At 36.7% G+C, this 12,880-nt stretch overlaps 1 protein-coding gene across 2 annotated transcripts in view; it reads right to left on the bottom strand.

Moving 5' to 3' along the window:
* PIP4K2A (phosphatidylinositol-5-phosphate 4-kinase type 2 alpha) overlaps positions 1-12,880 on the bottom strand; it is a 106,375-nt gene that overhangs the window by 22,380 nt on the left and 71,115 nt on the right. For both annotated transcript variants that reach the window (XM_079302419.1, XM_079302420.1), the window contains exon 4: positions 9,956-10,108. In XM_079302419.1, coding sequence (XP_079158545.1) covers positions 9,956-10,108 — 153 coding nt within the window. The remainder of the gene's footprint in view (positions 1-9,955; positions 10,109-12,880) is intronic.

Raw genomic sequence — 12,880 nt, 5'->3', positions numbered from 1 at the left:
AAGAAACAAAGAAAATGAACAAATATAGAAATCAATGACTGTCAATTGAATCCAGTATTGACTGACACACGAGCTCTGTTGAATCTTGCTGGCACATTTTGGGCTGTAACTCTGCTTTCTGCCTGCCCTGGAGCTGTACTGGGGGTTCAAGCCCTGAAGCACAGAACAAAGTCATGATGTAGTTGTGCCATTTCATAGCAAAGCACTTTTAAGCTCAGACTGCTTTGAATAGGCAAAATATCTTAAGGTGCTGCAGAGACTCAGTGAATACAAATCAGAATCTTAGGAAATTAGTACGATTGTATGCCCCAAAATGCAAACAGAAGTTTGGTAGCAAAAGGCCATAAAAACAAGGTCAGCTGTGAGCAGTGCACAAAGATTGATCAGTTTGCACCCAAGAGGATTTCTGTATTTAAAAGATAGAGAAGTTTTAAGTTGAAGTTCTCAGTTTGGAGGATCTTCAGGCATAGGGCTGTTAACACCATCACAAAGCAGTTATAACACATTACAAAATACACAACCTATTTTGACCATTGTTTCTGTTAAAGATCCAACCACAAAAGTACTAATCCATACTAGCAAAAATACACTGATTATTTTTAAATAAACATCAAGTACTTGGCATATATCCTAAAGGTAAGTACTTTTAAAAAGCTTTATAAAAAGAAAGGTTGTTCCTATAAAAGCATTTACTGACTTCTAATTTAAGATGATCATGTTCTACAAGATGAAAATGAACCTAGTTTTCAATAAGAGTTTAGTGTCACAGGATTTCCAGCTACCCAACTCTTTAATGGACCCAGCAATTCCAATCTTACAGCTTTTAACTACAGAATTTGAATTAAAATAAATATTATTGTTCTAATTTTCCATAAGGGTATCTGAGAGGCAGAACCTTTATCTGAAATCATAGAGAGTTTGTGCCATGTGATAAAATGCCAGCTAGGCATCTTGAGTACCAGACTAGTAACCCCTGCCCTTCCTCTCAGCTGTGACTGCCTCTGTACTGACACCTAAACCATCTCTTCAACCCTGGCTACTTTTAACATCCAGATTTTAACCCTTCTGGTCCCAAGTAAAATGGTAATGCCATTTACCAGAGCATGAGAACCATACCCACTGTAATATCATAAAATAAATTATTTGGTTAGCAGCATACAACTCCCTCCCAAACTCTTCTGTCTATGTAATGAGGACAAAAAGGCCACTAGTGAGAGTTGCTTCAGTCCTGGTTGTATGTCAGGGGTTGCCATTTGCTAGCACTGTTGTTTTATTATCTTAGTGTGCAAACAAAGCCTACTGAAAGGGCAGTGTTACCAGCATGACAAGACATGAGAAGCTCTGCTAGTATTGCTCCTCTATGTAAAGTGGACATGGCTGTGCTCTTGCAGACTTCTAAGAGACCCTCTCAAAGCAGACCAGGTACCACACTGCTGACTGTGGACACTCATGCCATTGCAACTGAAAGAAAAGCCTCTAAAATGATTTCAGTGTTTCCTAGGACAGTATTTCTTATCCTGATGGGGAGACAAAGGAAAGAGGGAGGAATGCCACTTGCTTTCACCATCTACAAGGTTGGTCTAGAGCTTCCTACCTTTGAAACTATCAATCCCCCATATCTGCATCACAGAGGAGGCAAAACGTGTCATCTGTTTGGGTGGGAGCCCAGCAGGACTTGCACTGGTGACTGTGGTTGGCAGATTTTCAATTTGTCCATCTTGATATAAAGGAAGTAGCAATTTAGTCACCTCAAGGTGCTTTTTAGGAATGATTTCCTGAAGTTTCTCACTCACAGCTGGAAAAAAAGTGAGCCTAGAAAATAAGCCAGTACATGCTTAACAGGACTGCTAAATTTCAGTGAAAGAAAAAGACCTTCACTCCTTTAATTTTTTTTCTACAAAGAACATTAAAACAATTCTACTAAGCAGACTTGCTAAATAAAACTGCAATACTCAGCTAATACATTTACAAGTCTTTATATGTAGTAACAAAATCAATTTTTAAATGAGTGTTGCAATAAACACTCCATCATTTCTTTGTTAATTCAGACAATTTTCATGTTTCTGCACAGCACAAGAACAATATTATTATTAACACAGTAAAGTAACATCAGCATATTGACATGTTTTATCAGCTGTGCAGCACAGATTTCAAACAAGGAAATTTCTGAGCTCTCTTGAACCCCATGCTTCAAGTTGAAAATCAGTAAGAAATTCTCTCTGATCCTATTTTCTCATTAATTTTTGCATGAATACAGTTTCAAGATTCCTTAGTAAGGATAAAACCTCTCTAATTATCTTCTTGCTTCCCTATGGCAATACTAGCAAGGTATCACATACATAAAAAGATAACATAATGCATACCATTTATTGGCAAAGAAGTTATACTACTTTTGGCTCTTTATGGAAAAACACAGAGTAAAATTTCTGTTTCTACCATTTCTCCTCCTCCACTTGGAGATCATCTGTGGGATGATTTGACATCAGTGCAGATTAAATCCTGAATTATATCTATCTTCACTCTATGTGAAAAGCCAGCATTCCTATTTCTCACAGCCCTCTTTTGCAAACATTAATTCAGAAATACACAACATGCACATCTCTGTTACCCCTTTTTTTTTTTAAATTTTCACAAATTTTGGTATCATGATTAGGGCGAGCATTCAAGCACAATTATGTGACAAGTCTATTTCTTTAAAGCCATTTTGGACCTTGTGCAGGATTAGACATTGATAGCAATTTTTGTGCTCAACTTTTTCTTGTATATCCTCTTGTCTGCAACCAGGAATATTCTTCACCAATGTAATTTGTGCACAAGCATTGACATGTGGAAATCACCCCCCTCAAAAAAGACTGAGAACTTATTCAGAGTTAAAATATTCCACCTATGGCCAATTTCCTGTCCCCTATTAATTTCACAAACTACAGCACACATCAGAAAGTTACAGATTTTCAAGGCATATAAAGCTGTTTTCTTCAAATAAGCCATGGAAGAAAGTAATTTCATTTAAAGAAGCAATCAATAAATATACAGGTTTTTATATACAAGCTTTGTGATTCACAGCACTTCACATTGTTGCAGACATGGCCAGTTATGTTTACTTCTAAGTGCAGTGCAATTTCAATGTTAGCACCACATCTGATTACCTTGGCTGCAGATCTGTTACCAGGAGCATCCTACTCCACATTGCTACAACTGACTCACTGTGTGGATTGATCTCTTCTGAAAAGTGCTGTGCACAACATCAGTCACTTATACATAGAAAACAATGAATATATAGAAAACACCTGCTGGTGAAACCCAGGCCTCAACAGAGACAGTGCAATCACGACCATTCTTCTATTTTGTGCAATAATTTATCTATGAAATGTTGCATCTTTCAGGGAAGACTTTCAATGTGGGTTTTTTGGTTACAGTTCCAGTCCAGTAGTCCCTTTGCGTAGCAGCCCTCTACAATTCCATCTGACAACCACACTAGTGAGTTTCCTATTTTTAGGGTCACTTCTTCTATTGGATGCAGGTGAAACACAGACTGTTTGGATGAGAACGTCTCATGTCTCCTTTTTCTGCTTCTCCTGTTTTTTCAGATCAAAGCTGCTTTACAAGTCAGTTATCTTAGCACAGGGCAGAAGCTGTGTTCTGTGCTGCCTCTTGATTGTCACATGAAACTGCTGAAAGGCTTTTTTCAACTGCATTTCTTTGCAGACCTCCCAGAAATCTTCACCTCTTACTATTTCAGGACATACAGAGTCAGGGTCACCATTACATCCTTCTTCATTCACGTTTATGTTTAAATAACATTACATTATACTGCCTTGCTTTGCCTTTTTTTGTGATACATATGAACATCAACTCATGCAGCTAAAGCAGAGATGGGGGTTGGGAGGAAGCCACTGATAACCTGAGCAAGTACTGAGGTAGAGAGGGGATGATACAAACTTTAATGCAGCTCTGCTTCAGCAACACACCAGCTTGACAAGCCCATCCATGCCAGTGCAAATTCCTGGGTACCTTGTCACCACTTTCTTTTCTGGGATATTCTCCAACCTACGTCATCATCAATTCTTTGACAAAATCGTTTTTAGCCTACTAAAATGTTTCTCTACTTCAATATTTATCTATTTTCTTAATTTCTTTCCTATGTTCCACAGATCAATCTGCTGCTGTTCCTTGATTCCTGTGTAGCCCTGAACTGTTATTGGTACAATTTCTCTTGTTTTCACCTTATTGCTTACATTTCCACCCCCTTTATTTGTTTTCCTGTTTCTTTCATATTTTTTCCCCTCCAGCAGCTAAGGTCCTATTTTTCTGCTTTTGTTTTGTCTTTATTTCTATCTATTTATGTCCATCATATCCCCTTTTTTCTCATTCTATTCTTCCCTTTCTTCCCATTCACTTCCCCATACTCCACAGTTTGCTGCCTCTGGTAAGCAGGCAGTCCCTCTCCTTCACCACTATTCCCTATTTCTGCTGATTGCCAGGGAGACAAACAGGCAGTGCAATAGGTGTCAGTTCTGCACAGATCACCTGCCTGGGGAGAGAGAACTGTGCCATCAGCAGGGGCAGCTGCCTACAGGAAACCTCAAGGGGACCCACACTCGTGAGGAGCTTTATGCTGGAAGGTTTCTACACCAACAATGCTCTCCTCTTCACCTGCTTTGAGATGGCCTCACTTTTTCTTACTAAAGTTAACTTGGGTGTCAGCAATGAGGAATAAGTGTTTAAAAGGTGTTGGTTTATCCGAGAAACTAAAACTGCTTAGTTTTTTAAAATTTCTATCCTGCCCATCATCTGTTCTCAAAGAGCAAAGAACTCCTCTTTTACACCAATTTAAGATTTAAAGCAAGTTAATGTCACTGGAAAGGGCAGGATGTCTTGATTCTAACATTTCAGATACTATAAAATCTGCCTTCAGAATTTTACTCAATTGTTACTGATTTCTGCCTTTGAAAATACCATCTGTACTTCAGAAAATATCTACAAATACAGCAATATCAACAATACATAATTTATATAGATTAATAAACTTTGTGCACAAGACAATATATCCCAAAGAAATATATAAACATAACTCAGAATATATAATGAATTAGAAAGTTTCTCTTTAAGAGGAAGTGGGGTATTACCCATTCCTTAAACACAGGATGAAATTCTGACAACACATTTACCATAGAAGCCTATGCTGAACTCTCCCTTAACAATGCCAAAGGCAGCACTAGGTTTTAACTCAGTTTTCTGTTCCATGCTCTCGGGATCAGGAGTCTAGATTTAAAAGAAGACTGTACTAGATTTGGAGGTGTTTCCAATGAATATTTAATTTTGCTCTCAAATACTATTTGATATAAACATGTTTGATTAACTTGCACAGTTTTAAATGGTCCAACTACATCTGTGAGCCCACATAGCAGTTTTCCTAATACTTGAAAGTCTGACCCATTTGAATATATCAATGGCTCTATTGCATTTGATAAATACATGACATTCAGCTGAATAATACTGAAGAGTGGTGAGAAGAGTTGCACTTGTGACCATGTACCAATAATATAAGCAGTCCAAACTGATTGCAAATTATCAATAAATGTGACTAAAAGCAGTATTTACCCTAACACTTCAAAACATAGCTTTAGGCCATTTTGCCTTTCAAATGTAGATAGAAAGCTGATCCATGCTTAATGGTCTTTAATAGTCTAGTCATAAAACAGAGGATGTTTGCTGCTTTAAACATAGAGAAAGATATTATTCCTACCGTTTGCTTAATGGTTTGTTTTGCTCAGTGTTATGTTTTTATTCTTCTTGTAACTTGCGAAAAGAAAATAATTATCTCTAATGTTTTTACTCAATACTGAAAGTGTGAGACTCATCTGATGAGTTGACAGAAAGTGTCAGTGTTTAGACTGAAGTGTTCACCATCTGTCCAAGGTTGTGGGCCTGATTGCCACTACAACAAAAGCATCATAGACAAGGTAAATTATTTTTGAAAACTCATTATGATTTTGGATACATTTATGATTGTCAAAACTTACTCACAATTCAACAATTTAAAGTTGGAATCACTATATATACACATATATGCTGTTTCTGTAACTTCTGACACTCCTTCAAGACCAGTTCACTTCCAGTTATTTACACATTTCTAGCATGTAGCCCTGGGCTTGGAATTTATCCTTGATCAGATCATCTTTGATGATTTAAAAACACCAATTTAGATCTGGGATGCATCTACAGGCTATGAACGATTCCTGCTCGTTTTGTAAACTCCTACATACACAGACTGTGTAATTACAACCTCAGTTCCTCTGAGCTCCAAAGAACAGACAGGTTATTACACCTTCAGACAGATGGGGAGAAGAAGGTCTAAGGGAACTGCAAGGGCTCGAGAACTAAACATTTCCATGATGTCCAGTTACTGATAAAATAATTAATTTAATCTACCAATGGGATGTACACATCTCTAACCCTTTGGTGACTTCCCAGAAAATAACAATGCTTGGAATTAGATTTTGGAGGTTCAAGGGAAAAGCTGCTGTGCTACATTTCTCTGCCAACCCCACAACTCCCAGATGCCTCACTGGTAGCTCTGTAGTTCAAGAAGGTGCAAGGAAAACAACAGGTTTTTTGCAAATGCCAGGATGAAAAATGTTTTGGTCAATGAAGGACACATTGAGTCTCACACACTTCTGCCTTGTGATGGTTCCCTCTCCAGCATTCTTTATTTCAAGATAGATGTCTCCTCTGGTATTTATTGTTAAGCAGCTCAAGTAGTCTTGGAAAATATTTGATAGGGCTTGTTTGGTCCCTAAGCAAGGACAGAGGTGCTTTCAAGGTTTAGAATGATTCTATCAGCCTTGTACTATTAGCCTTAATTAGGCTAATAAAACAGGTGAGTAAATGTTATGATTTAAATGAAACACATTCAGAGTTTCAAACTGGGAAAGGCACCTGGACCGAATTTGCAGAGGGGGAAAAAACAAACTCTTGAAGAGATCACCTGTCATAAATGGCATGAATTTCACTCATTTTTATGATTGTCCTATTTATGTGAGGAGTAATGGAAGATAATTACTGCCTTCTTGGGCACATGAAAGAGGAACAAAGATAATGGTTTACAAGGCACTTTTTAAATGAAGAGATGCTGTAACTTCAGCTCCTTTGACAGAACAAGAGAGAAAAAGCCTAAAATTCACATAAATCTCTAGACCTCACGCACCTGAAAAAGGCTGTCCCAGGATGATCCCTGCACTGCCTAACTGGGTCTGCAAACTGCCTTTCTTAGAAAGCTGAACCTTTCAAATACAGCTCTGCTCTCAGAGCAGACTAGCACAGAGTATGCTGCAGGGCCACCAGAAGTTCCAAACCATTCCCAATCACACTTGGGCTATGAAACACAGCTTGGCCAGGAATTTCCACATATGTGATGAGTGCTGCTGACAATCACAGAACTGAAACTGGAGAAAAGCTAACAAACAGACTTCTCCCTAGAAATTCCATATTTGGCACTCTACAACTATAAATAATCAAGAAAGACAATGGACAGTAGGGTAAGAAAATCAATAGAGGGAACATGACAATTCCACTGCTGGCAGAAGGGACTATGCCAAAATAAAACTGAACTCATGAGAACTTGTTTTGTTGCCAAAGATTTCTACATAAGTACCAGGGCAGCATCTGAAAAGTCTTGTACTACTGCAACTGTGCCACCCTACAGAACCATAAGGTTACATCCACACCAGTGAAACAGACCGATCTTGGACTGTCCTCAGGCATCAGTTCCAGCTGGAATGGAATAACTCACATCTGTTAATAAGCTCCTCTCTGAAAAAAAAGGATGCTTATATTCAAACTCCCAAGCAGAAATATTAACTCATCTTAATTAACACCTTTATTCTTGCCCAGAATTATTTGGGAGACAGTAAGCTGGCCCAAATCAAAACCACAGTAGGGACCATTAATGAGCTCAAGTGCCAGCTGATGGTATCTGGCACTGCACTGTTTGCTAGCAGAAGGCCAATCTGTGTGGGACAGCTTGGTCAAGGGACTTAATACCTTTCCACCAGGACAATGGGTTTGCAAGACTTTGAAAAGCAAGTGAAGATAAGCTTTGCATTCCTGAACAACATCTAGAGAAATGGGAGGACAAGCTGCTGTACCTAGTGATCCCAAGCATTTAATTTCCAGCAGCAGCACAGAAGACACAGTGTCAGCTGTCATTAGAGCTAGTGTATTTAATTTAGCTCTTGTTCAGTATATTGCTGAAGATTCTGAAATGAATTTATTAAAATAAAAAAGTCCAATTATTAAACTGTCTTTGTGGTTGAGTGCTTCTTTATTTCAAGTTTTGTACAGTGCTTTAAAGTCCTGAGACAAAAAGCAATACAAGTTGTATCTATATGAATCTCTTGGAGGCACCAGTGAGAAGTATTTTATATGAAAGGATTTCCAGTATAAAATGAAATTACATGCCTGGTAGAGAAAAATTTCAGATCATTATTCCTTGTAACCTAGCCTAATAGGAACCCTGATACATGAAATAATTAATGAAAAAGATTCCAAATTATTTAATTCATTCATGTTAACACTGTCTTCATTGATGCTCTTGAAAGATTACTGTTTTGAAAAGCAAAATGACATTTCAGCTGAAATAAGTCTCAAAATCTGTATCATTAATACTAGCCTCTAATACCAAATATGAAACAGACAAAAACTTTAATTTTGCTGTACGGCTTCACAGACCAAACCCTTTCAGATCAAAGCTAAAATTGTAAGTTTGAAAACTCACATAAAAAATAAACCCCAAAATACAATTAGATTCTAATAAGGTTTAAAAATTTCTTTGGTAAAACTGTCATTAGGAGATGTCTTAAGAATATTTCTGATACTAATATTTACACACATTTAAACAAACACAGGATGGTTCTACATGTTATTTAAACAGAGAACACCACAGGAAGAGAGAAAAGAGTTGACATCTAACATCCTGAAGGCTTCCCAAGTGACTCTGGACTTGAAAGGCCTCCAGAGATCTCCCTTTGGAATTTACAGAGATTGCTGGCAATACCTTCAGTTTCAAGTATCCTGAAAGAATGCTTTGGCCTTGCACCTCTGAAGTTGAAACTGGTTTTACAAAAGTAATGTATTTAAAAAAAAACTACTACAAACAAGATCAACAAAAAATAAACTAACTAAACAACAATAAAAAAGACCAATCCCAAATGTCCTTAAGTCTTTACCTGGAATTCCAACACACAGAAAGGAGAAGCAAGGTGTAAAGAGGGACAAACACCCCTTCCTATTGTGTAGCACATTTTAGGTGATTTTTTAGAGGCTTTTCTGACTTCTGCAGCTTTAGAACTCATTCAAACAGACGTAGGCCTAAGAAAACTAGCACTGATTTTATTGAGGCTTTTTGTAATTCCCAGGTTCTTCTCTCCTCCGTGCCAGCCACACAAACCAGCACAGTACAGCAGCTACTGAGGCTGATTTGATGGTCTCCACTGATCACTTTACTGCAATTTTAAACTTCCTATATAATACAACTTTAAATCTTTGAAATCTGTTGTCAAAGAGAGAATATTCACTGACTAGATCAGAAAGAAAAAGTCACCTGCAGCATTCATACACATGTACACAGACATCTCCAAGCAAGCCCGGAATAAAACACCTTCAAGAATGGGAGTCCACTAGCCAAAAGACAGACCACCTTTTTAGTAAGGCAAAGGACGCTACAGGCTCCAAATTACCTCTATCATGTAGTCATATCTTTTTATCAAGTGCTAATATTTAGAAGAGTCCATCCTTGTGAATCACAGACATACAATAAATTGCTGATGCAAACGGGAGAAAGTCTGAAGTGACTCTTTTTCCGTAATTATTAATTTACAACTTTTAAGACTCTAAAAAAGATTGCATTATAATATTTAAGAAGACACTGCACACCTGGGTAGAGTTCATTTATTACCTGATGGTACTTCTTCAGTATGTTGTGCATTTCTGCTACATCTTCGCTTGTTATCGTTTTGATGATGTATCTTTTGTCGTAAGACGTATGAAAACGGGCACCACTGCGTGCTTGGGAATCATTGGCAAGGGGAGCACTTCTTGTCAATGAATTCTGTCAATTGATTTCAAACAAAAAAACAAAGTCAGACAAAAGTATGTAACTTTTATTTAGACTAAACATAAACAATTTACGCTTATTTTAAAATGTTTTTCAGTACATCTGTACCGAGCTGAATTCTGTAAAGCACATATTTGCAGACAACAATATCTTGAGAAAAACCCTTCAAAACTATTCTGAGAAGAAAAGCATGTTTGAGGAGGAAGGTATTGCTCAGCAGTGGTTCAAAAATCATCCTCAACATTTAATGAGAATTTATTGGACATATATATTATCAGCTTTGGGGAAGAAAACATACAGTAATTAAAAAATCCAGAAGGAACGTGTTACACCACAACCATTATAAAGAGAGGATTCATCCATACTTATAGTTTAACATAAGCAGGATTTGCTCTTGAGACAGTGTGATCTGGTACATAACCAAGATCACAGTTACATTTCTGAGTTCTAAGTTTCTGAGTTCTAGTACCAGAGCTATTCCAATGATTTCATATCTAGAGTTCAGCAAATAAAATTGTACAATACCTCCTTCTGTAAAATAAGCCTACCTCCAAACTGTCTCAAGAGGAGAAAATTAGTTAATGACTATATAGCATTTAGAAGAGAGATTAAGGACTATTTTTAAGAGTGAAGTTTAAAATTACTGGTGCTTCAACAGAAGCAAGAGAAGCCCTCTACTTTTTTCAGAGAATAAGTACTATTTATGTTAGATTTCTTTATATTCATAAAGACAAAACAAATAACATTAGACTAAGTACAGCAACTTCTTTTTGCATGGAAACATCTTTCTTTACTAATAAGAACTTATGCTAATTGTTACATACTTGAATTGCACTTAAAAAAAAACCCAGTAGTAACAGCAGCAACACAGCCATGAGAAAACAATGATGTTTGGGAAACCTTGTGCATTTCCATAAATATGGACATACTCTGAAAAGGTTAAACAAGTTAATTATAGACTACTGGAACAGCTTTATGTTTATGAAACAAACTTGCAGTAACCATCTGGTATATTCCTACTCCAGCAGAAAACCCCTACTCCTTCTATCCTTCCTCATTGTACCATGATGCACCAACATCTCTTGTTAAATGGAAATATACCCCCCTCTTTCCACATTCACATAGCATAATGTTCTTCCTGCTAGGTAAAAAGCCATTTTACTTTCAAAGAAAATTTTAATAAAATTTTATATATATAAATGCAAACACTGCAGATTCCTAAACAGCAAAAGTTCAGCTCCAGCAGTTACAGAATGAATGTTTGTGTGGCAAGACACCATGAGCTAAGCCACAGAACATATCTGCACTAGAAGAATGATGATGCTTTGAGAGATTAGTTACCAATACACTTCATCTACCACACTCAAGTACCAAATCCACACAATTTTATTTTTGTAGGACCTATGTTTTATTTGGAGATTCTAACCACTGTTAAATCTGTTCACACACTCTATGGACTTGAGCAGGAGCTGGACATGCAGATTCAACCCCTGTGAAAGAAGGTCATTAATTATAATCAAGAAATAACCTCAACCAAGAAATTAGGGTAACTATAGCCCCCAGTTTAAGAAGACACTTGAACTCATACAATTATGTCCCTTTATTTTGGAGACCCATTGATTTCAATAGGCCTTCAAACATTGTTTGATTTATCCCAACTGTAGGGTGCTTTCTGAAATCAATTTAACATGAAATAAAACCATTTTCCCACAAGGTTACTTAGTTCAACAGAAATACTCAGGAGTGGCAGGAATAATAGTAAATCACCTAAAAGCACACAGGTCTACAAGACCTTTTTAGAATAAAAACCTTAATTACGACACGTAGGAGAAATAAATCTTTTGCACTTCCTTCTATGTGTTTCTAGGCCTGCACAATGAACCAGAATAATTACTGATGTCTGTGATAAAAAGTGACATCTTTCTCTATAATATTCTCTACTCAATAACAAAAGAAAGGATGTCAGTGCTTCTCCAAAATTTATAAATCAACAATTTTTCTAGACTAACCAGAAGAGAGGACAACACTTTAAGGATACCACTGCAGACATTAAGTTCCTTTTTTGCATTGACTTTTGGACAGTTAATTTTAACTGATGTAAGTCCTGATACACCATCACCCAACAAGGTATTGAAAACAGTAGAGAATTCAAGTATTACAGCAGTTTTCTTTGCCTGCTTTCAGATTTTTTTTTGTTAAAATTAATTTCCCACCACTCCACCACTGAAAAGTTTTTATGTACTTGACTGAGTCTATCCAAGGAAACAAGTATTACAAACTAATTAAATTTTCTTAATGCTACACTTGATACCAGTACTCCATTAATTTTCAGATTGAATTGAGGAGGGAGTGGTATAAACCTTTTGTGCTCTAAAGTCAGAATGTGGCTTTGTTTCCAGGCCTGTATTTAATAGTTCAAGATGAAGAGCTGATAATAGAAGTTAAAATTAAAAAAAAAAAAAAAAAGCACAAATTCAGTTGTCTTCATCACAAATTGAAAATATGATGTAATATAATAATAATTTTTAATTAAAAAAAAGTGAATGCATGGGTAACCATTAGTGTATGTAGTGAATTAAACTACAGCTAAGTTATTAGGCTATAATTCAGTTAGTAATAATAAAAGCTACTGGTAATTACTTGTTATTGTTCCCAGCAGAAAAGGCTACATTATTCTGAGGTTAACTATTGCAATAAAGCAGTAAAGCACAGTATTCTGAATGTATTTTTCCCCCAGAACTTTAGTCTTCAGACTGTAATCCATAT

The sequence above is a fragment of the Erithacus rubecula genome (genome assembly GCF_903797595.1).
Source record: "Erithacus rubecula genome assembly, chromosome: 3".
In the NCBI taxonomy this organism is placed as follows: Eukaryota; Metazoa; Chordata; class Aves; order Passeriformes; family Muscicapidae; genus Erithacus; species Erithacus rubecula.
This window is presented reverse-complemented; position numbering and strand designations above follow the sequence as displayed.